Source organism: Pseudophryne corroboree, chromosome 12 (genome assembly GCF_028390025.1).
Source record: "Pseudophryne corroboree isolate aPseCor3 chromosome 12, aPseCor3.hap2, whole genome shotgun sequence".
NCBI classification, from domain to species: Eukaryota; Metazoa; Chordata; class Amphibia; order Anura; family Myobatrachidae; genus Pseudophryne; species Pseudophryne corroboree.
Genome location: NC_086455.1, coordinates 72,396,096 through 72,421,541, shown reverse-complemented (window position 1 = coordinate 72,421,541; position 25,446 = coordinate 72,396,096). Strand labels below are relative to the sequence as shown.

Below are 25,446 nucleotides of genomic sequence, written 5' to 3'. Positions count from 1 at the left end.
GCGCCATTTTCCCTCACAGAAAGGCTGGAGGGAAGGCTCCCAGGCTCTCCCCTGCACTGCACTACAGAAACAGGGTTAAAACAGAGAGGGGGGGCACTAATTTGGCGTTAGAAATATATAAAAAAGATGCTATAAGGGAAAACACTTATATAAGGTTGTCCCTATATAATTATAGCGTTTTTGGTGTGTGCTGGCAAACTCTCCCTCTGTCTCTCCAAAGGGCTAGTGGGTCCTGTCCTCTATCAGAGCATTCCCTGTGTGTGTGCTGTGTGTCGGTACGTGTGTGTCGACATGTAGGAGGACGATGTTGGTGAGGAGGCGGAGCAATTGCCTGTAATGGTGATGTCACTCTCTAGGGAGTCGACACCGGAATGGATGGCTTATTTAGGGAATTACGTGATAATGTCAACACGCTGCAAGGTCGGTTGACGACATGAGACGGCCGACAAACAATTAGTACCGGTCCAGACGTCTCAAAAACACCGTCAGGGGTTTTAAAACGCCCGTTTACTTTAGTCGGTCGACACAGACACAGACAGGGACACTGAATCCAGTGTCGACGGTGAATAAACAAACGTATTCCTTATTAGGGCCACACGTTAAAGGCAATGAAGGAGGTGTTACATATTTCTGATACTACAAGTACCACAAAAGAGGGTATTATGTGGGATGTGAAAAAACTACCATAGTTTTTCCTGAATCAGATAAATTAAATAAAGTGTGTGATGATGCGTGGGTTCCCCCCGATAGAAAATTATGGGCGGTATACCCTTTCCCGCCAGAAGTTAGGGCGCGTTGGGAAACACCCCTTAGGGTGGATAAGGCGCTCACACGCTTATCAAAACAAGTGGCGGTACCGTCTATAGATAGGGCCGTCCTCAAGGTCCAGCTGACAGGAGGTTGGAAAATATCATAAAAAGTATATACACACATACTGGTGTTATACTGCGACCAGCGATCGCCTCAGCCTGGATGTGCAGAGCTGGGGTGGCTTGGTCGGATTCCCTGACTAAAAATATTGATAGGGACAGTATTTTATTGACTATAGAGCATTTAAAGGATGCATTTCTATATATGCGAGATGCACAGAGGGATATTTGCACTCTGGCATCAAGAGTAAATGCGATGTCCATAATTGCCAGAAGATGTTATGGACACGACAGTGGTCAGGTGATGCAGATTCCAAACGGCACAAAGGTGTATTGCCGTATAAAGGAAGAGGAGTTATTTGGGGTCGGTCCATCGGACCTGGTGGCCACGGCAACTGCTGGAAAATCCACCGTTTTTACCCTAAGTCACATTTCTGCAGAAAAAGACACCGTCTTTTCAGCCTCAGTCCTTTCGTCCCTATAAGATCATATCTGCCCAGGGATAGAGGAAAGGGAAGAAGACTGCAGCAGGCAGCCCATTCCCAGGAACAGAAGCGTTCCACCGCTTCTGACAAGTTCTCAGCATGGCGCTGAGACCGTACAGGACCCCTGGATCCTACAAGTAGTATCCCAGGGGTACAGATTGGAATGTCGAGAAGTTTCCCCTTCGCAGGCTCCTGAAGTCTGCTTTACCAAGGTCTCCCTCCGACAAGGAGGCAGTATGGGAAAAAATTCACAAGCTGTATTCCCAGCAGGTGATAATTAAATTACCCCTCCTACTACAAGAAAAGGGGTATTATTCCACACTATATTGTGGTACTGAAGCCAGAAGGCTAGGTGAGACTTATTCTAAAAAATTTTTTTTGAACACTTACAAAGGTTCAAATCAAGATGGAGTCGCTCAGAGCAGTGATAACGAACCAGGAAGAAGGGGACTATATAGTGTCCCGGGACATCAGGGATCCTTACCTCTATGTCCCAAATTTGCCCTTCTCACTAAGGGTACCTCAGGTTCGTGGTGCAGAACTGTCACTATCAGTTTCAGACGCTGCCGTTTGGATTGTCCACGGCACCCCGGGTCTTTACCAAGGTAATGGCCGAAATGATGATTCTTCTTCGAAGAAAAGGCGTCTTAATTATCCCTTACTTGGACGATCTCCTGATAAGGGCATAGTCCAGGGAACAGTTGGAGGTCGGAGTAGCACTATCTAGGATACTGCTACAACAGCACGGGTGGATTCTAAATATTCCAAAATCGCAGCTGATCCCGACGACACGTCTGCTGTGCCTAGGGATGATTCTGGACACAGTCCAGAAAAAGGTGTTTCTCCCGGAAGAGAAAGCCAGGGAGTTATCCGAGCTAGTCAGGAACCTCCTAAAAACAGTGCATCATTGCACAAGGGTCCTGGTAAAAATGGTGGCTTCCTACGAAGCAATTCCATTCGGCAGATTTCACGCAAGAACTTTTCAGTGGGATCTGCTGGACAAATGGTCCGGATCGCATCTTCAGATGCATCAGCGGATAACCCTATATCCAAGGACAAGGGTGTCTCTCCTGTGGTGGTTATAGAGTGCTCATCTTCTAGAGGGCCGCAGATTCGGCATTCAGGATGGGATGCTGGTGACCACGGAGCCCAGCCCGAGAGGCTGGGGAGCAGTCACACAAGGAAAAAATTTCCAGGGAGTGTGATCAAGTCTGGAGACTTTTCTCCACATAAATATACTGGAGCTAAGGGTAAATTTATAATGCTCTAAGCTTAGCAAGACCTCTGCTTCAAGGTCAGCCGGTATTGATCCAGTGGGAAAAACATCACGGCAGTCGCCCACGTAAACAGACAGGGCGACACAAGAAGCAGGAGGGCAATGGCAAAAACTGCAAGGACTTTTCGCTGGGCGGAAATTCATGTGATAGCACTGTCAGCAGTGTTTCATCCCGGGAATGGAAACTGGGAAGCAGACTTCCTCAGCAGGCACGACCTCCACCCGGGAGAGTGGAAACTTCATCGGGAAGTTTTTTTCCACATGATTGTAAACCGTTGGGAAATACCAAAGGTGGACATGATGGCGTCCCGTCTGAACAAAAAACGGGACAGGTATTGCGCCAGGTCAAGAGACCCTCAGGCAATAGCTGTGGACGTTCTGGTAACACCGTGGGTGTACCAGTCGGTGTATGTGTTCCCTCCTCTGCTTCTCATACCTAAGGTGCTGAGAATTATAAGACGTAGAGGAGTAAGAACTATACTCATGGCTCCGGATTGGCCAAGAAGGACTTGGTACCCGGAACTTCAAGAGATGCTTACAGAGGTCTTATGGCCTCTGCCGCTAAGAAGGGACTTGCTTCAGCAAGTACCATGTCTGTTCCAAGACTTACAGCAGCTGCGTTTGTCGGCATGGCGGAGGAAAGCCGGATCCTAAGGGAAAAAGGCATTCCGGAAGAGGTCATTCCTACCCTGGTCAAAGCCAGAAAGGAGGTGACCGCACAACATTATCACCACATGTGGCGAAAATATGTTGCGTGGTGTGAGGCCAGGAAGGCCCCACAAAGAAATTTCAACTCGGTCGTTTCCTGCATTTCCTGCAAACAGGAGTGTCTATGGGCCTCAAATTGGGGTCCATTAAGGTTAAAATTTCGGCCCTGTCGATTTTCTTCCAGAAAGAATTGGCTTCAGTTCCTGAAGTCCAGAAGTTTGTCAAGGGAGTATTGCATATACAACCCCCTTTTGTGCCTCCAGTGGCACTGTGGGATCTCAACGTAGTTCTGGGATTCCTCAAATCACATTGGTTTAAAACCAGTCAAATCTGTGGATTTGAAGCATCTCACATGAAAAGTGACCATGCTCTTGGCCCTGGCCTGGACCAGGCGAGTGTCAAATTGGTGGTTTTTTCTCAAAAAAGCCCATATCTGTTTGTCCATTCGGACAGGGCAGAGCTGCGGACTCGTCCCCAGTTCTCTCCCTAAGGTGGTGTCAGTGTTTCACCTGAACCAGCTTATTGTGGTGCCTTGCACCTACTAGGGACTTGGAGGACTCCAAGTTGCTAGATGTTGTCAGGGCCCTGAAAATATGTTCCAGGACGGCTGGAGTCAGGAAAACTGACTTGCTGTTATCCTGTATGCACCCAACAAACTGGGTGCTCTTGCATCTAAGCAGACTATTGCTAGTTGGATGTGTAATACAATTCAGCTTGCACATTCTGTGGCAGGCCTGCCACAGCCAAAATATGTAAATGCACATTCCACAAGGAAGGTGGGCTCATCTTGGGCGGCTGCCCGAGGGGTCTCGGCTTTACAACTTTGCCGAGCAGCTACTTGGTCAGGGGCAAACACGTTTGCTAAATTCTACAAATTTGATACCCTGGCTAAGGAGGACCTGGAGTTCTCTCATTCGGTGCTGCAGAGTCATCCGCACTCTCCCGCCCGTTTGGGAGCTTTGGTATAATCCCCATGGTCCTTTCAGGAACCCCAGCATCCACTAGGACGATAGAGAAAATAAGAATTTACTTACCGATAATTCTATTTCTCGGAGTCCGTAGTGGATGCTGGGCGCCCATCCCAAGTGCGGATTATCTGCAATACTTGTACATAGTTACAAAAATCGGGTTATTATTGTTGTGAGCCATCTTTTCAGAGGCTCCGCTGTTATCATACTGTTAACTGGGTTTAGATCACAAGTTGTACGGTGTGATTGGTGTGGCTGGTATGAGTCTTACCCGGGATTCAAAATTCCTCCCTTATTGTGTACGCTCGTCCGGGCACAGTACCTAACTGGCTTGGAGGAGGGTCATAGGGGGAGGAGCCAGTGCACACCACCTGATCGGAAAGCTTTACTTTTGTGCCCTGTCTCCTGCGGAGCCGCTATTCCCCATGGTCCTTTCAGGAACCCCAGCATCCACTACGGACTCCGAGAAATAGAATTATCGGTAAGTAAATTCTTATTTTCTCTGTCAATTATACAAGTGGTGTTTTACAATCCTTTACAGATTTCAGTCCCTGCAGGAGCCTTTGTCCAAAAGAGGAGAATTCCTACAAGCTAAAGTGGATCAGTATGAGTTTTACCATTATTTTCATCTTGAAATGACATGGATTGCTGAAAAGATGCCTGTTGCCAGCTCCACTCATTTTGGCAAGTCCTTGGATGCAGCACAAAACTTGCTTCAGAAACATAAGGTACAGTATCACCATGTTCTTCAGTATAAGCTGGGAATAATCATTCTTGTCTGTATTCATGGATTAATAAGCAGACACACCTGCTTACAAGACATCATTTAAAATGCTGGTAATAAATACACACTGTGAAGTTTAAACATTTTGATTGAGTGAATGAAGAGGATTCCATTTCTAGGATGATCCATTGTACCAGTGGTTTCCAAACTTGTTCCATAAGGCTCTCTAACAGACAGGTTTTAAGGATATCCATGCTTAAGTGTACTTTCCAACTTTGAGGATCAGAGATTCGGGACTCCTGTGCTCAGCTAAGCCGTGCACGCCCAGAAAGGGGGCGTGTCCTCTGCAAAATGTGTGTGTTTCTGAGGCAATGCTGCGATCACAAGCCACGCCTCACATTTTCATCACTGAGTGGGCATGTCCAGCTCTCTGTGAGCTGCTGGCTTGTCCCTAGCCCCTCTGTCTCCCGTGAATAGATGCTTTGTGCATGCGCACAGCATCTATTCACTGTTGCTCTACAGGGGGCCTCCCATCTCCCTCCCCCACCACGGGACACTGTGGCTGTGAGTGGGACAGTCCCCAACTGGGCTGTCCTGTGAAAATCATGACAGTAGGGAGGTATGCTTATGCACAGGTGACTTTATTAGTAGCTCATTTAGTTTGATTATACCATCTGTGCACAAGCATGGATACTCTTAAAACCTGGACTGTTAGATGCCTTGAGGACTGAGTTTGGGAAGTCCTACATCATTATTTATTATCCTTTATTTATATGGCGGCACAAGGGTTCCACAGTGCCCAATTACAGAGTACATAAATAATCAAGCAGGAAACCAGCAACTTACAGTTGACGACAATATAGGACAGGGTAAATAAATCTAGCTACATCAGCAGATGACACTGGAATAAGTATCAGGTGGCAGAAGACTGCTGTATTTGGTGCAGTTGAATTTTATTAAAGTAAGAAAAGGATAAGCACATGAGGGAAGAGGGCCCTGCTCATGAGAGCTTACATTCTAAAGGGGAGGGGTAGACAGACAGGGGTGAGACAGATGGGGTACACAGAGTTCGTGGAACAGAGGTTTAGGATAAGATTTGGCTGGGTTTGGTGAAGAAGTGGGTCTTGAGAGCCCGTTTGAAGTTTTGTAGAGAGGTGGAGAGTCTGAGAGGGAGAGGTAGGGAATTCCAGAGAAGTGGTGCAGCACGTGAAAAATCTTGGAGGTAGGAGTGGGAGGAAGTAATCCGTAGGCAGGAGAGTCGGCGTGCATTAGCAGAGCAAAGAGGACGGGTGGGAGTGTAAGGGGAGATAAGGTCAGAGATGTAGATGGGAGAGGAGTGGGTGAGGGCTTTGTAAGCAAGTGTGAGAAGCTTGAAATGGATTCTGAAAGGGAAGGGGAGTCAGTGAAGGTCTCGTAAGAGAGGAGAGGTGGACGTAGTGCGTTTGGTGAGGAAAATGAGCCGGGCAGCAGCATTGAGGATAGATTGGAGTGGGGAGAGGTATTTGTCAGGAATGCCAGTCAGGAGGAGATTACAGTAGTCCAGTCTGGAGATGACCAGTGAGTGGATAAGAGTCTTAGTAGCATCCTGGGTCAGAAAGGGTCTGATCCTGGAAATATTTTTTTGATGAAAATGGCAGGTTTGTGAGAGGTGCTGAATGTGTGGTTTGAAGGAGAGGGAGGAGTCAAGGATTACTCCAAGACAGCGCACTTGGGGGCTAGAGGAGATAGTAGTGCCATCAATAGATAATGAGATTGTAGGAGGTGAGGTTATGCGGGAGGGAGGGAAGATGATCAGCTCGGTCTTAGACATGTTAAGTTTAAGAAAGCGCTGGGACATCCAGGAAGAGGTAGCAGAGAGACAGTTGGAGATACGAGTGAGGAGAGCAGGGGAGAGGTCTGGAGAGGAAAGATAGATTTGAGTGTCATCAGCATAGAGATGATATTGGAAACCAAAAGAACTAATGAGCTTACCTAGTGAGGACGTATAGAGAGAGAAGAGAAGAGGACCAAGGACAGAACCTTGAGGTACCCCTATAGTTAGTGGAAGTGAGGGGGAGGTGGAGTCATGAGAGGAGACAGAGAATGAATGGTCAGAAAGGTAGGAAGACAGCCAAGAGAGGGCAGTGTCACGCAGACCAATGGAGTGAAGGATTTGCAGTAGGAGAGGATGGTCCACAGTGTCAAAAGCAGCAGAGAGATCCAGTAGAATAAGTAGAGAGTAGTGTCCCTTAGATTTAGCAGCATGGAGGTCATTGCATACTTTTGTAAGGGCAGTTTCAGTGGAGTGGAGAGGACAGAAGCCAGACTGGAATGGGTCAAGCAGTGAGTGTGAGGAAAGAAAGGAAGTAAGGCGGTTGTAGACAATACGCTCAAGGAGTTTGGAGGCAAAAGGGAGGAGAGAGATCGGTCGGTAGTTGGAGAGAGTGTTTAGATCAAGGGTAGGTTTTTTAAGAATAGGAGAGATGAGTGCATGCTTGAAGGCAGAGGGGACAGTGCCTGATGAGAGGGAGAGATTGAGAAGGTGGGAAAGATGGGAACAAGCAGAAGGAGAGAGGTAGCAGAGGAGGCGGGAGGGGATAGGGTCAAGTGGGGTGGTGGTGAGGGGACAGGAACGAATGAGGGCCATGACTTCCTCTACATATGCATGGGAGAAAGATGTCAGAGTTGGTGCGAGGGATGGGGAGGGTTGGTAAAGGATGGGAGAAGGCTGGTTACTGATGGTCTGGTGTGATGTGATGTCCTGACGTATGGAGTCAATTTTGGATGTGAAGTAAGTGGCAAAGCCAAGAGCAGAGAGTGAGGAAGGGAGAGGAGGTGGAGGTGGGCAAAGGAGTGAGTTAAGAGTGGCAAAGAGGCGCCGGGGGTTGGAAGACTGAGAGGAGATGAGGTTCTTGAAGTATGACTGTTTAGCAAGAGAAAGGCAGCACTGAAGGATGAGAGCATAAGTTTGAAATGGAGGAAGTCTGCCTTAGAGCGTGATTTCCTCCAGTGTCGCTCAGCAGTACGTGAGCTTTTTTGCAGATATCTGGTGCATTTGGTGTGCCTGGGTTAAGGTGTTAATTTGCAAGGGTGAATAGTGGTTGATGGAGCAACAGAGTCAAGAGCAGAAGTAAGGGATGCATTGTATGTGGAAGTGGCTTGTTCAGGGCATGAGACAGAGAGAATAGGAGAGAGAAGCGAGCCAAACAGGGAGGAAAGGAATGTGGTGTCAATAGCTTCAATGTTACGCTTAGTGATGGTAGCCTTAGGAGGTAGAGATGGGGAAGTCGAGAGAGATAGGTTAAAGGAGAGCAGGTGGTGGTCAGAGAGGGGAAATGGGGAGTTGGAAAAATCAGAAATATCACAGCGGTGAGTGAAGACCAGATCCAGTGAGCTCCCATTCACATGGGAGGGTGAGGAGGTCCACTGGGAGAGACCAAGTGAAGAGGTGAGTTTAAGGGGTTTAGAAGCAGGGGATTGTGTGGGGATGTCAATAGGGATGTTGAAATCGCCTAGGATAATGGAGGGAATGTCAGAAGAGAGGAAGTGAGGAAGCCAGGAAGAAAAGTTGTCGATGAATTTGGAAGCAGTGCCAGGGGGGCGGTAGATGACAACTACTCTAAGATGGACTGGTTGGAAGAGGCGTATAGTATGGACCTCAAATGTAGAGAATGTAAGGGATGGTTCTGGTGGTATGAGTTGGTAGGAGTAACTAGAAGGTAAAAGGACCCCAAAACCACCCCCATGGCGACCCCCAGGTCGGGGTGTGTGTGTGTGTGTGTGTGTGTGTGTGTGTGTGTGTGTGTGTGTGTGGCCCCCAGCAGAGAGAGCAGAACGAGAAGTAGTGTCAGAGGGCGTAATCCAAGTTTCAGTAATGGCTAGTAGGTGTAAGGAGTTGGAAATGAAAAGGAACAGGAAAGGAGGGGGAAGGAAACAGAGGGATGGAAGGGAGACAGAGGAGGAAGTGTAGGAGACTAGGGGGGGGGAAGGATAAAGATACATTATTAGGTAGACACTGAGTGATGTGGGGAGTATAAGAAAGTCTTGACATAGTGAAAAGTAGGTAAATAGGTTGAGGGAAAGTGGAAGAAGGAGAGGAGACTGTAAGGGAATCCGAGCAGAAGAATTGCAGAAATGCAGGTGAGAAAAGCAGTGTAGTCTCAATGGGTGTAGATTTAGTATGAAATTAGTCAAAAGCGTAGATAAAGTGGTTGCAGAAATGTATTTGGAGTGTAAGAAATGAAAGGATTGTGAGAGGTTTAAGAAGCGATGGTAATTATGTTAGATTTTTTAAGTGTTTGCAGGTAAAATTGCATTGGTGCAGCTGTGCTTAAAAAACAAAATTACAATAATACAGATACAAGCATTTGTAGGTGAAATGGATGGTTTTTGAATTGTCCAAGTAAGGTAGTTCTGTGCTATTTATTCAGATGCAACAATCAGGAGGTGAGTGATCTGAGAAGTGACTCACATTTGTTATTAGTTCTTCAGTTTTCTTTGTTTTGTTAGATTGGTGTGCTTCTGTTTTCCTTCTTTTTCACTTCGATTGAACGCTGATGGAACGCTGCTGTTATGTGTCAATTTTATGACGCTTTGATAAAAATGCACGCTTAGATAGTAAATGCACAGCCTACACCATTGAACTTAAGTAGAGGACTACTACAAGTGAAACCAATAATTGAAATCTGTAGCCACACCCCACCCCCTCAAATGCCAAGCAGTAAATTACCTTACAAAAACAACTAGGCATTCCACAAACATTAAACTGGGTCTATATCATTCAAAACTAAACAACAAGAAAAAAAGTACTTCAGAATCACATACTATGCAATAATGTTTCAATTCTAGTTACCTAGCAGAATTAGATTTGCATATACAGATATAGTGCAGCAAAATATGTTGGTGGTTGTAGTCAATTGTAATTACCTAGCAGAATTAGCAGAATCATATCACAGCCAGGAGACGTCAGCTGCCATTAACTGTGTGGGCAAATAGAAACAACTGAAAAAAATTCCTAGGGGTATATTCAATTGTTTGAAAAGTCAGTTGGGTGTCTGTTTTTTTCCTATCTAATAGGAAAAAACAGACACCCAACCGACTTTTCAAACATTTGAATTTCCCCCCTAGTATTTGACAAGAGTCCATTTTTTTAGGCAGACTCCAAGCCCCATTAAAATGTTAAATTCTGGCTGGCAAGGCGACTGTTTGCTATGCTGGTTTCTGCCACAGTAAATGGAGCCATGCTTATAATTATAACTGCCCCATTTACATTGGCAAATCACATGAACGCATTTGTAGATTTTCCACATATTGTTAAATCGACACCAAAGGGATGGCTATGAATGTCTGTGTTATACAGTGATCTTATACACGGGCACATGGAAATATTTCCTGTTTAACAGAGGATTCTTATATTTAGCACTGCAGCCTCAATGTAGACCGTTCCAGTTCTGCTTCACTTCAATTCCATATACACTGGTTACTAGTGTTGTAATGTTATTATATATCACAGAGCTGCTGTTGTTACTAGAGGTTATAGCTTTAGGTCAACCCATAGATGATGCATAGACTAAAGAATGTCTCATCCTGGTAATAACCTGGGGTTTCATGTCATTTTGCTATAAATGTCTGATTATGGGGCTGATTGTGTTGGAGCAAAGCAATAAAAAGCAAGTAACTTTGTACCTGGGCAAAAACACGTTGCACTGCAAGCTGGGCAGATGTAACATGTGCAGAGAGATTTTCATTTGGGAGAGGCGTGTCCAAGCCCAAATCTAAATCATAACACAATAATTGCCTACTTTCTGGCTGCTCCCTCCGGGTCACACAGCAGGGGGGGGCGCGGTAACATGATCACTTCATTACACCCCCCCCTCCCCCTGCTATACAATGCTCACATTACTGGCATTGTAAAGTGGGGGCGGGGCTACAATGACGTGATTTAGCGTGAATCGCATCCTCACCCCACCCACGTGTCCTGGGTGTCGGGATGCCGCAGGAGTGCGGGTGGCGATGAGTGTGGCTACGGCGGTGGGAAGCATGATACGAGAGACTTGCCCCCCCTAGTATATATGTGGGCTACATGCAAGAGCAGCCAGCATTTACCCTGTATACAATTTATGTATTTTCCCCCTTGCATTGTAGCGTGGTTTGTCCAGGTACAAGTTACTTGCTTTTTATGTTCAGCTCCCAGCTAAGAATCAGGCCCAGTATATGCATGTAATGCTATTCATAACTGTATATTGGGCCTAATTCAGACCTGATTGCAGAAGCAAATTTGTTCTCTGATGGGCAGATATAACTTGTGCAGTTAGAGTTAGATTTGGGTGGGATATATTGTTTCTGTGCAGGGTAAATACTGGCTGCTTTATTTTTACACTGCAATTTAGATTTCAGTTTGAACACACTCCATCCAAATCTAACTCTCTCTACACATGTTACATCTGACCCACCTGCAGTACAACATGGTTTTTCCCATTGGCTAACAAATTTGCTGCTGCAATCAGGTCTGAATTAGACCCATTGTACATATACATTAGTTCAGTGGTTCTCAAACTCGGTCCTCAGGACCCCACACAGTGCATGTTTTGCAGGTAACCCAGCAAGTGCACAGGTGTATTAATTACTCACTGACACATTGTAAAAGGTCCACAGGTGGAGCTAATTATTTCACTTGCGATTCTGTGAGGAGACCTGGAAAACATGCACCGTGTGGGGTCCTGAGGACTGAATTTGAGAACCTGTGCATTAGTTGATATGTCCTGACTTTATGTGTGCAGGAATTACAAGTGGAGGTAAATGCCCACACACAGCAGCTGCAAAGAGTCTTGGATATGGGGAAATCTCTGATTGCAAGTCATCACCCTGAATCTCGGAATATCAGTGATAAAAATAAGAAGCTGCAGTCTGCCTGGGACTTGCTGGAAGAAGACTGTGAGAAGAGGATGAGGAGCTTACAAGAATCAGTGAGCTTTCAGCAGGTGAGAGGTTATTTCCTAATATGTCTCTCCCACTATTCTGCGCTTCCAGGCTCTGTATGCAATATTTCTGCTTTTCTTTCTTATCTACCTAGTCGCATAATATATTTGGTTAAAACTAAATAGCACTTGGATCACGCTTGCCTACTCCTCCAGGGTCCAAGAGACTGAATGTTGTGGCTCTTTGCCGGGGGCCCATGAGAGCAGGCCAGCCTTCTGCATCTGCTCATTTCCCCAGCGAAGAGGATGACCAGGGGCTTCACATTGTGATTTGCAGTCAATTGATTAATTGTGTCCCCCACCCCCCCTATGATGTGACAGGCAGGCTACAATTACATGACTAACAGCACATCCCACCTGCTCCTGTCCTCTGCCTCAGAGGCCATTTTTAAAATGTCACCAACTTGGACTTGGTCTATCAGATGGATTTACAATGTATGCTAAGCCTGTGTGCTTATCTAATGCTGTATACACACAGAAGAGGAGGGCATTGTGTTACTTCTCCTAGATTAATGACCATTCAATCCATGAGCGACTTCAAACTTGTTTAGCCCGGGAGGTGCTTAGTCCACATACATGTTTTGTGCCTGATCACGGAGACATTATTCTTTAATATCCACAGTGGATCATTTCTGAATGCATGAAGCAAGTGTCAAACACGCAGTCATTGTAATAAACAGCAAGAACAGCTCCTTAAGTTTTTTGGGATATAGTTCAAGACCCTCAACCCTCTCTGTGGGAGAGATGTTTCAAACATTAGAGAGAGATAAAGTACCAACCAATCAGTTTCTTTCATTTCCCAAACAAAACCTGTGCAATGACAGAAGCCGATTGGTTGGTACTTTATCACTTTTCCACTTTATTTAGGTTTGATAGATCTCCCCATGATTATAACTGTACTATATAAGGGTTCTAAAGAGAACAGATGCAACCGTTGCCCATAGCAACCAACCAGCTTCTAGCTATCATTTGATTGAATGCACTTAAAAATGCTAACTTGTAGCTGATTGGTTGTTAAGGACTACCTTTCCCTCTTCTTCTCTTCAGATGGTTTGTTTATCTCCCCCTAAGTGTGGAGGAGTCCTGGGTCCCGTTTCTAGTCTGGATTTCTGTCTACTGCCTGAAACTTTCCTATTTTAATCTCATATTGCTTCTTGTTGGTGCCCCATCCTTACCTGAGTTCTGCTTACTCTGTGACAGGCACCTTGGGTGAATATAAGACCAGGTGGCAGCTTGTGTGGTGAGGTTCACATTTATCACAGGCGTCCTTTACTTTTATGCACTGTGAATACTTAGGTTATTTTTTGATTAATACTACTTCTTATCATAGTAATAAATACCTGTATTTTGTATGTGTGAGAAATATGTACATTTAGCTTTGTTTTGCTATTTAATAGTTTCTACTTGACGTGTCCGACATGGAAGGCTGGATTGGAGAAAAACTTCCACTGGTTAACAGCAAGGATTATGGTAAAGAAGAAGCTGCCACTTTGAAGTTGATGAAAAAGCACAAGGTACTCTATAAAATGAATATCTCTGGTTCCAGTGGTCTACAGTGTAGAATACTGTAGCAACATAACTTCGTATGTTTGGTAAAACTATAAACAAGACATTGTTCCCTTTTGGAGTCTAGCAACTCCTGGGACATTGAAAGGAGGCAGACTATTCCAGTCCAGCTGGATGGGGCTGTGCGCCCAGCTGTCGGTATGCCGGCGGTCGGGATTCCGGCGCCGGTATGTTGGCCGCATAACATACTACACACGCGCTAACCAGCTGGGATGTAGTTATGTGACCGCCGGTCACAATACCTAAGTGCTGTTACCTCATTACAGTTCTCACCCCACATTTTATGTACTTCATTAATATTTTCATTTTAATTAATCTATAATAAACATTTCACAATATTATAAGGGAACAGAGTTCGGATAGGTTACCCTAAAAACGAGAAAAACTGGGATAATATAGTCTTGTATATGTTCAAAACACAGTCTAATATTCCTGATGTGCCTAGTTCCGCAATTATCAGATTCTAATATAATTGCTTATTTTTATATATACAGGTTGAGTATCCCATATCCAAATATTCCGAAATACGGAATATTCCGAAATACGGACTTTTTTGAGTGAGAGTGAGATAGTGAAACCTTGTTTTTTGATGGCTCAATGTACACAAACTTTGTTTAATACACAAAGTTATTACAAATATTGTATTAAATGACCTTCAGACTGTGTGTATAAGGTGTATATGAAACATAAATGAATTGTGTAGCTGTACACACACTTTGTTTAATGCACAAAGTTATAAAAAATATTGGCTAAAATTACCTTCATGCTGTGTGTATAAGGTGTATATGAAACATAAATGCATTCTGTGCTTAGACTTAGGTCCCATCGCCATGATATCCCATTATGGTATGCAATTATTCCAGAATACGGAAAAATCCCATATCCAAAATACCTCTGGTCCCAAGCATTTTGGATAAGGGATACTCATCCTGTGTGTGTATATATATATATATATATATATATATATATATATATATATATATATATATATATAATTATTTTTTTTATTTTATAATGACGGGCTGTTTCATTACCCATATTTCAGGCGTTTATTTTTTTTACACTGTAGTAATGATCAGCATAAATGATCTTTGGAAATGCAAAACCCCATTTCTAAGTCCTTCCTTCCGCCATATAAAAAAGCAGACGGGATCCTCCCCAGGGAACGCCACCTAAATCCATGTTTCCTGGAGCCAAGAACCATTGGCGCTGTATATGTGATGTCGGCAGCTGCGGCAGCTCACAGCTCAGCAGTACTTAAGCGGACTTGTCCTATTGAGTAGATCTGGATACAGGGTTACATTCAGCTGTATTGGATAGTACTGGACAGATTGAACTCTCCTGCACTCTGAGCTACAGCAGCTGCCCTCACATACACAGCTTGGTACAGATCCCAGCTACAGATAACTGTTTGCTACATAGGAGGGCGAGAGGTGATCAGGACTAAGGGGGAGATGTACTGTACTAAGCAGTGACTAGAGTAGAGAAGTGAGCTAGTGGAGTTGCCCATTGCAGCCAATCAGCATTGAAGTAACATTTATAATTTGCATACTACAAAAGATACAGATTGATTGACTGTCATGGTCAACTTCTCTACTGGCTCACTTCTCCACTCTTTTCACTGCTTTGTAAATAGACCCCCAAGGTCGTTTTCTAACAGAAAATAACACTGTGTAAAGTGCTATGGGAAACTTCTCCGATGATCCATTCATTCACTGCGTGATACATCAACCCCATAGTCACATTGAAAAATTACATTTTTCAACATTTTAAACAACAGTCCCGTTGTTAAATGGGATTGTGTTAGCGACGGCCGGGATCCCGGCGGTCAACGTCTTGATGCCAGGATCCCGGCCCCGGAATGCCGACGGGGGAGGGGAGTGCAACGATGCCCCTTGCGGGCTCGCTGCGCTCGCCACAGGTTCTATTCCCACTCTATGTGTGTCGATGCCGATTGGCGGGATTTTGAGTGGTCGGGATGCAGGCGTCGGTATTGTGCAGTCATATAACTACATCCCATTAAATGTCCTCTATTGTCGAAACACTACCAGCTGCAGTGTGATAAAAATAGGTGCAATTGCCTTCTGTGGAGTGTGTAATAATATCTGCCTTTTCATCTGCTATATAAATAAATAAGACGTTTAGCTTGGCTGCAAACTTTCTGCTTAATAGAAGTATGTGATGCTTTTAGCAATAGTTTGTGATTACGTCACAATACAGATCTACCGATAACTGATATGGAGGTAAAGTATGAACCCACCTGTATTTATCAATAGGACACACAGCAAGAGATAGAGCTATACAAGAACCTGGCGGACGAGCTTGGTAATGCAGGTCAGAACTTGCCTTCATCTAATCTCTCTGATGAGGTGGATGCTCCAGTTCAAAGGATCCATTCACAAATTAATACCTTACAAGATCGAGCTACTGTGAGGTAATGCACCATTGTATACTGCACTGTGACCCTAGTTCCATAACAAATTACATTACAAGAGTTAACAGATTGAATGCATACAGTTTACTGTATAACACATTAAACCATGACTCCACCCACAACTAATTTTTTACTACTAGCCTCCAGACTGGGCTCAGTCTTGACCACTAGGCATCAGACTGGGCTCAGTCTTGACCACCAGGCAGCAGATTGTCTCAGCCATGACCACCAGGCAGCAGATTGGCTCAGCCATGACCACCAGGCAGCAGATTGGCTCAGCCATGACCACCAGGCAGCAGATTGGCTCAGCCATAACCACCAGGCAGCAGATTGGCTCAGCCATGACCACCAGGCAGCAGATTGGCTCAGCCATGACCACCAGGCAGCAGATTGGCTCAGCCATGACCACTGACCCCCAGACTGGGCTCAGCCTTGACCACCAGGCAGCAGATTTGGCTGAAACGTGACCACTTTGACCACTGATCCCCAGGCTGGTTTCCCCCTTGACCACCAGGCAGCAGATGGGGCTCAGTCTTGAGCACCGAGCACCAGGTTGCCATCACCTTGCCCACCAGACACCTGACTGAGCTAATTTTAGACCACCAGCCATAATTTAGGCTCTAATTAGCTTAGTAGCTGTAAGATTGAGGTGTGATATAGAAGATAGACCTTAAAAAGATGGACAGTCATTAGATCGACAGTAAAAGGTCGACAGGAGCAAAAGGTTGACAGTCAAAATGTTGACAGTGTCAAAAGGTCGACAAAAATAAATTGGGTGTTGTTTTGTGTTTTAAACATGTTTTCCCCCAATTTGTTGAAATGTGTCCCCTCTCCATGCTTTGCTCGCCACAAGGTTACTAATGGTGATAGTTTGTGACATGGATAGTCAATTTGATGAAATGCGTCCCCTCACAGGCTTGCTTCGCTCGTAACGCTTTGAGCGCGGTGGCTCACTCCACTCCGCTTTGTTCGCCATAAGTTTACTGAAGGTAATAGTTTGTGACATGGATTAGTAAATGCAGCAAAAGTTGTAAAAATTTAAAATATCCTAAAAAAACACACGCGTTTTTGACCATGTCGACCTTTTGACTGTCAACCTTTGACCCTGTCGACATTTGATTATTGACCTTTTGACCCTGTTGACCTAATGCATGTTGACCAGTAGTGGTTGACCTGTTGACTGTAGACTTTTTAGTGTAGATCTATAGACCGATTACCATAAGATTGTATGTATTGAAGCTCACAGAGTGGGATTAAATAAAATTTGACAAGGATGATGATCCTTTAGATATGCCACTGACCACAAGTGCCCGTAGCTATGGGTTAACGCATTTGCGACACCTACAATAAGGGCGCTTATCACAGATTTCTGCTCAATCCTCCCTCAGGCTTTAACCGAAATCCTCATTACATGCAGTCTGCCGCGTGCTACAATTGAATAGCCCCGGCCACTGCATTATTGTGGATGACCGAATCTGGCCCTGTAAATTACAGAAGTTCTGATTATACCCTATCCCAGTAAAATGAACCATATCTACCCATATTTTGGACTGTTTAAACAGTTTCTTTATAGTAACTATTTTAAATACTATCTTCTTGTGTACAAAATTTTCATTGGTGCATCTTTGCATAGATGGGGAAAACTGGAAGAGGCTTTGGCTTTGCATGAATACCTCAGAGAGTCTGGGGACCTGCAGGAATGGATCAACCAGCAGAGGCAGATTGCCAGTTCTGGGGACTATGGCAACGACTATGAGCATGTCCTGGTGAGACCTACATCACATATTCTTGTTAGACATTCCCTACCTACATTTGCAACACGTATCTGTCACACGTGTCTCTGTAATGTGTATCTGTCACACGTGTCTCTGTAATGTGTATCTGTCACACGTGTCTCTGTAATGTGTATCTGTCACACGTGTCTCTGTAATGTGTATCTGTCACTCATGGCTCGGTGATGTTTGTCTGTCACATGTGTCTCAGTAATACATATCTATCACACATGTCTCAGTAATGTGTGTCTGGGCAATGTGTGTCTGTCACACGTGCCTCGGTAATGTCTGTCTGTCACACGTGCCTCAGTAATGTGTGTCTGTCACACGTGCCTCAGTACTGTGTGTCTGTCACACGTGCCTCAGTAATGTGTGTCTGCCACACGTGCCTCAGTAATGTGTGTCTGCCACACGTGCCTCAGTAATGCACATCTATCACACATGTCTCAGTAATGTGTGTCTGTGACATGTGCCTCAGTATTGTGTGTCTGTCATATGTGCCTCAGTGATGTTTCTGTCACACTTACCTCAGTAATGTGTGTCTGTCACATGTGCCTCAGTAGTGAGTATCTGTCACACATGTCATAAATGTGTATCTGTCACATGTGTCTCAGTAACGTGTATCTATGACGTGTCTCAGTAGTGTGTGTCTGTAATGTGTATTGTGCAATGTGTAAGACGTAAGCCCAATGTCATTATCTGCAAGGGACCTGGCACAATTGTAGATGGGGACAAGCTAGAGGTCTGGAACCAGGGGCTGGCTGGGCAGGGAGGCAGGGGCCCATCTGGGCTTACTAGACCATCCTGCTCTTCCAGACAGAGGCTGGCTGGCACCTTTCAGCCTGGGGGGTAGACTCAAGCAAGCGGCCCAGCTTTTCACAGGGAATCTGCAGTCAGGTGGCCCTGGAACACTTAAATTGCACTGGTCCGGGGGGCAGATGGCCCCCTGCCCACCCAACCCCTGCTTCCAGACCTCTAGCTTGTCCCCATCTACAATTGTGCCAGGTCCCTTGTCTCCAGGCCTTGCTTCTGCCTAATGAGGCCAAAGTGAGGGGCACAACCTAGGTTGGTCCCACCATAGACTCTTTTGTCTCTTTGCAGAGGTTCCTTGTGAAGCCCCATTTAGACTCTCTGGTCTAGGAGAGCCAGTGCAAAGTATTAGCAGCATAACCAGTCCGCAACCAGAGTCTGTGCCCATAATGCCGACAACAATCATAAATATATCAAGAAACCGGTTTATCTTTAAAATATTGCTTTTAATCATATGTTGGTGATGCATCCATCCATGTAACACATGCTGAATACAAATAAAAGCGCCATATAAACAGTTCACCATTCAGCAGACCTAATTTCTGAAATTCCTCAATCAGCCTAGATAGCCTGCCCAGCTCAGAGCCAGAAATTTTAGGAAAACTGATGGCCATTAACCCTCTACTGTAATTTAAATCGTGCACAGTCTGCGATATTGCACTGGTGCATATCACATCACAGCCCACTCCTTCTCTCTGCTCTCGTGAAACCCCTCCGAAAACAACAATAGAAGAAGGCCTAGGTGTGTAGGACCCTGGAAAAATCTGAAGATGTGCACTGTGTAACACTGTAAACCCCACATAATGGGATAAATTCAATTGCAGGTGATGCACCACAGAGGGTAATCCAACTGTGATGCTCAGCTATGCACTTATCAGCCAGTTACAGTACATCCAACATCACAAGTACCCTGTGTACTGCTGTGGGGTGTGAGGCATACTGTACTTGTAGTGTGGATGGACGCAATGTGCTGTTCCGATTTGGCATAACACATACATCACTCAGTGGTGTAAGTTCATCCTAGTAGCCCGGAGGCAAGATAGAGTCTGGACACAGTGGCGGCGCTGAAAGGTGATACTGGAGCAATGTAGGGTGGTGCCCCCTCAGGGCTTGGAGCCCGGCGGCAACCGACTCCATTGACTCCGGTACTTCCGCCACTGACGTCACATTTTATTGGTTCTAGCCTATTACTATTTAAAACAATTTATTTTCAATAAAAAAAACAACTTTTGCCAATGATTAATAAGGTAATATCTGGTCCACAGTTTGCACCACTGTATATTGAGGATTAGCATAATCCCTAATATATAACTAAACATATATTAGCAGTGACATTTTGGCTCTGTATGATGAATAAAATCACATGCCCAATGACCTTGTGCTTTTATATGGTCTTGTAACGTCCTGTAGGGATGGAGTATCCCTTTCCCCTTATAATATAGATAAGTAATAATGTCAGCTGCTAGTTAGACAATGTGAGATCACTTCAGTAGAAAGTTAATATGTCAGAACACATGAATTAAAAGGAATGATGTATGCCCTACAGTAACATCTTTACAGTATAGGTGTATAAACTTTGGAGATCTGTGATTGAGAAAAGGGCCCCTGTATATGAAACACTTTCAGGTGTATTCAATACCTGTCGGATCCAACAGGTCAGTATTCAATGAGCTGGCCAAATCCTACTGTCGGATTTGTCCGCTCCCGACAGCTGCTCCCCGCTACTCACCAGTCCGCGGCCCTCAGTCCCGACAGCCGCTCCCTGCCACTCCGTTCCGACAGCTGTTCCCCGCCGCTCCGTCCTGACTGGCGGTCCCCCGTCCACGCTCCTCACCCGTCTACACCGCCCCGTCCCCGCTCCGCTACTCACCCAGTCCCCGGCATCCGTCCCCGCTCCATGCTGTCTCCGGCATCTGTCCACGCTCCCCCTGTTTCATCTCCCCAGTTCCGACAATGTCAATCCGACTTTAAAAAAAGTTGGATTGACATTGTCGGAACCAGGGCCAAAACCTTACAGATTTGGTTTCCAACAAGTCAGGAGTTCCCGACTTGTCGGAAAAAATGGCCCGGCATTGAATAGGTCGGAAACCCTTCCGACCTAAACCTGTTGGAAACTGCTGTCTTTCCAACAAGACGGCAGTTTCCGACAGGTATTGAATACACCCCTTTGGATACAACCCACTGCCTATGTGTCATCACAAAACTATTGACTTATTATATCCGGGAAGTAGTCAGGATTCCGGCGGTCAGAATACCGATGCCGGGATCCCGACAGCCAGAATGCCGGCATCGCCACCACAACTATTCCCACTCCTGGATGTCCATGACACCCTTGGAGTGGGAATAGACCCTGTGACGAGCGCAGCAAACCCGCAAAGGGGCTTCGTTGCGCTCGTCCCACTGCTGGCATTCTGGCGGTCAGCAAACCTTACCCAACCCATATGTACTGCACAGAAGTTATTCACTGTCCTTTAAGTAAATCATAACTCCTGGAAATTCATTTCCATCTTTCTTGCAGTTTAATTTATTACTAACTGTTTTGGGCTAAATAACAAAAAAACTTAAACAGATTCCTGAAGTCGATAAGCTTCTCTTTTTTCAGCATCTGCAGGCTAAATTTGACACTTTCCAGCACCAGATGGACACAGCTGGCCAGCGGGTGGCTGGGTGCCAAAGACTTGCGGATAGTCTGCTTGATCGAGGCCATTCAGAATCAATGCAAATTGTGCAAAAGCAAAAGGATCTACGGTAAGTAACATTTTATCAGATCATTTAATAATTTCACTTCAAGTTGGCTTGGCTACTGCGGTGCTGTTTTTGGCTGCATACATTTGATTATATGGTTATTGCCATAGGACTGGTGGTTGCTAAGAACATAATTCCTGCTCTCTCATCTCCTGTTCATCCCACATCCATTTCATACTGACATGTCATCTCTCCATCTGCTGGTCATACTGATTTTTATGCCCTTGTGCATAAGCAAAATACTCACTTTTGCACGCATGTACAGTCCTGATTCTTCCTGAAAGAGATACAGTAAGTTTGGGGTGAAGAGATTTTAATAACCTCAACATATAACATGGTATAACGGCCATACTATTTCTGTTTTTGTTTTTGTTTTTTGTTAACTAAATCAATAGTGATGGATTTCTGTTTGTCTGTCCGTCTCTGATGTTGTGAAGGATTCCCTGTGGGCGGATGGGCATGCAGGCCCTCTTTGTTTGTTGGCATGTGAGCGGTGGTGCTGCCGCAATGGTTACATGGATACCTCTAGTGCTGCCCATGTAAGGCCACTTCTACCAATTTTTCTAGGGCCACTTTCAGTTCTCAATCCGTCCCTACTCAACTTTGAAAGAAAGTGCAATGAAATATGCTAGCGCTACATAAATGTTAATAAATAAATTACTATATAGATGTTATAGCCAAGAATTATAAAACCTCTTGGTGTCACTAGGCCTTTAAAACAGCAGTGGAAATTTGAAACAAATGTAGTACAAAAAGCTATATTATACACTTTTTTTTCCCTGTGGGGGGCAATTTGTTTAATTGTTTCCTGTGGGGGCCAATGTGTTATATATTTTTTTGAGCAATGTTTTTCATTCGCGCTTGTATCTGAGTTGCACCATACATGCAGGCACCATGATGGTGTTCGTACAGAGTTGCAGTACAGAGTCAGACACACGTTATAAGAATTGTGTTAAAAAAGTGTTGGACATTCCTGTGTGGTTACAGGGGGTTGGCTAATCAGACGCAGATATAACGTAGTGCAGGCTTGTTGCTGAAAGTTGTTTCCAATAAGAGACGTTAAATTTGCTCACATTGGAGGCCATACTCAGACAGATGATCTGCACCTAGCATAGGGCTGGTGAAAGTTTCAATGGTGTGACCAATGGTGGCGTCTAAAAATGTACAGAGCATAATTACAGCATCTGTAGACACTGACAGTGGGCGTCTCAGCCCTTGCGTATTTGGATACACAGATGTACAGTAGGGAAGGGCACTGTAGTGTCATTAGTATAGAGCCACAGATGCAACTGCAGTAAAAGACAAAGGAAAACTGCAAATGCGTCCAACTCAGAATCGGGCACTATGAGGAGGAATCCTGCCCTCTCAACAGACCCCACCCCAACAACAGATTTTCCGGGCTGATTTTCCATCCCATCTGTCATGACTACATACAGTGTGATACATATAGAGTGTACATTTAATCCACATAATAGTATGTACGTATAATGGGCCTAATTCAGATCTGATCGCAGCAGCAAATTTGTTAGCAAATGGGCAAAACATATGCACTACGGGGGGGGCAGATATAACATGTGCAGAGAGAGTTAGATTTGGGTGGGTTATTTTGTTTCTGTGCAGGGTAAATACTGGCTGCTTTATTTTTACACTGCAATTTAGATTTCAGTTTGAACACACCCCACCCAAATCTAACTCTCTCTGCACATGTTACATCTGCCCCCCCCCCCCCCCCCCCTGCAGTGCATATGGTTTTGCCCATTAGCTAACGAATTTGCTGCTGCGATCAGATCTGAATTAGGCCCAATGTTACTTATGTGAGATACATTGTGCACATTCAGGGGCAGCTGCCAGTGCCGTAATTAGGCATTTTAACACTGTGTGCAAGACAGGGGCAGTGCGCGCCGCAGGAGTGCGAAAAGTATATAGGGGCGTGGCTTCATGGGATAGGGCCGTGGCCACAAAATAATACCAGTTCATATAACGGTGCACAGTAGTCTCCATTATTCAAATTACGTTGCACAGTAGCGCCACTACACCAGGTAGAGCCCCTTTTTACACATTACGGCAGACAGCGTCCCCTTATTACACATTATGGCAGACAGCGTCCCCCTTTTTACACATTACAGCAGACAGCGTGCCTTTTCTCTATCGTCCTAGTGGATGCTGGGGTTCCTGAAAGGACCATGGGGAATAGCGGCTCCGCAGGAGACAGGGCACAAAAGTAAAGCTTTCCGATCAGGTGGTGTGCACTGGCTCCTCCCCCTATGACCCTCCTCCAAGCCTGTTAGATTTTTGTGCCCGGCCGAGAAGGGTGCAATCTAGGTGGCTCTCCTAAAGAGCTGCTTAGAGAAAGTTTAGCTTAGGTTTTTTATTTTACAGTGAGTCCTGCTGGCAACAGGATCACTGCAACGAGGGACTTAGGGGAGAAGAAGTGAACTCACCTGCGTGCAGGATGGATTGGCTTCTTGGCTACTGGACATCAGCTCCAGAGGGACGATCACAGGTACAGCCTGGATGGTCACCGGAGCCTCGCCGCCGGCCCCCTTGCAGATGCTGAAACATGAAGAGGTCCAGAATCGGCGGCAGAAGACTCCTCAGTCTTCTAAAGGTAGCGCACAGCACTGCAGCTGTGCGCCATTTTCCTCTCAGCACACTTCACACGGCAGTCACTGAGGGTGCAGGGCGCTGGGAGGGGAGCGCCCTGGGAGGCAAATGAAAACCTATTTGGCTAAAAAATACCTCACATATAGCCTCCGGGGCTATATGGAGATATTTAACCCCTGCCAGAATACACTAAAGAGCGGGAGACGAGCCCGCCGGAAAGGGGGCGGGGCCTATCTCCTCAGCACACAGCGCCATTTTCCTTACACAGCTCCGCTGGTCAGGACGGCTCCCAGGTCTCTCCCCTGCACTGCACTACAGAAACAGGGTAAAACAAGAGAGGGGGGGCAAAATAGTGGCAAAAAATTATATTATAAAAGCAGCTATACAGGGAGCACTTATTATAAGGCTATCCCTGTCATATATAGCGCTTTTGGTGTGTGCTGGCAAACTCTCCCTCTGTCTCCCCAAAGGGCTAGTGGGGTCCTGTCTTCGTTAAGAGCATTCCCTGTGTGTCTGCTGTGTGTCGGTACGTGTGTGTCGACATGTATGAGGACGATATTGGTGTGGAGGCGGAGCAATTGCCAAATATGGGGATGTCACCTCCTAGGGGGTCGACACCAGAATGGATGCCTTTATTTATGGAATTACGGGATAGTGTCAACACGCTAAAGCAGTCGTTTGTCGACATGAGACGGCCGGACAATCAGTTAGTGCCTGTCCAGGCGCCTCAAACACCGTCAGGGGCTGTAAAACGCCCTTTGCCTCAGTCGGTCGACACAGACCCAGACACAGGCACTGATTCCAGTGGCGACGGTGACGAATCAACCGTATTTTCCAGTAGGGCCACACGTTATATGATTTTGGCAATGAAGGAGGCGTTACATTTAGCTGATACTACTGGTACCACTAAACAGGGTATTATGTGGGGTGTGAAAAAACTACCTATAGTTTTTCCTGAATCAGAAGAACTAAATGATGTATGTGATGAAGCGTGGGTTGCCCCCGATAAAAAGATGCTAATTTCAAAGAAGTTATTAGCTTTATACCCTTTCCCGTCAGAGGTTAGGGCGCGCTGGGAAACACCTCCTAGGGTGGATAAGGCGCTCACACGCTTATCTAAACAAGTGGCGTTACCCTCTCCTGAGACGGCCGCACTTAAAGATCCAACAGATAGGAGGATGGAAAATATCCAAAAAAGTATATACACACATACAGGTGTTATACTACGACCAGCTATAGCGTCAGCCTGGATGTGCAGTGCTGGAGTAGTTTGGTCAGAGTCCCTGATTGAAAATATTGATACCCTGGATAGGGACAATGTTTTACTGTCTTTAGAGCAAATAAAGGATGCATTTCTTTATATGCGTGATGCACAGAGGGATATCTGCACACTGGCATCACGGGTAAGTGCTATGTCCATTTCGGCCAGAAGAAGTTTATGGACGCGACAGTGGTCAGGCGATGCGGACTCAAAACGGCATATGGAAGTTTTGCCGTATAAAGGGGAGGAGTTATTTGGAGTCGGTCTA

The 25,446-nt window shown here is 45.4% G+C and overlaps 1 protein-coding gene across 5 annotated transcripts in view; it reads left to right on the top strand.

Moving 5' to 3' along the window:
- SPTBN5 (spectrin beta, non-erythrocytic 5) overlaps positions 1 to 25,446 on the top strand; it is a 704,607-nt gene that overhangs the window by 267,043 nt on the left and 412,118 nt on the right. For all 5 annotated transcript variants that reach the window (XM_063947637.1, XM_063947638.1, XM_063947639.1 and 2 more), the window contains 6 exons: positions 4,848 to 5,034; positions 11,789 to 11,989; positions 13,384 to 13,500; positions 15,829 to 15,986; positions 17,620 to 17,752; positions 21,171 to 21,316. In XM_063947637.1, coding sequence (XP_063803707.1) covers positions 4,848 to 5,034; positions 11,789 to 11,989; positions 13,384 to 13,500; positions 15,829 to 15,986; positions 17,620 to 17,752; positions 21,171 to 21,316 — 942 coding nt within the window. The remainder of the gene's footprint in view (positions 1 to 4,847; positions 5,035 to 11,788; positions 11,990 to 13,383; positions 13,501 to 15,828; positions 15,987 to 17,619; positions 17,753 to 21,170; positions 21,317 to 25,446) is intronic.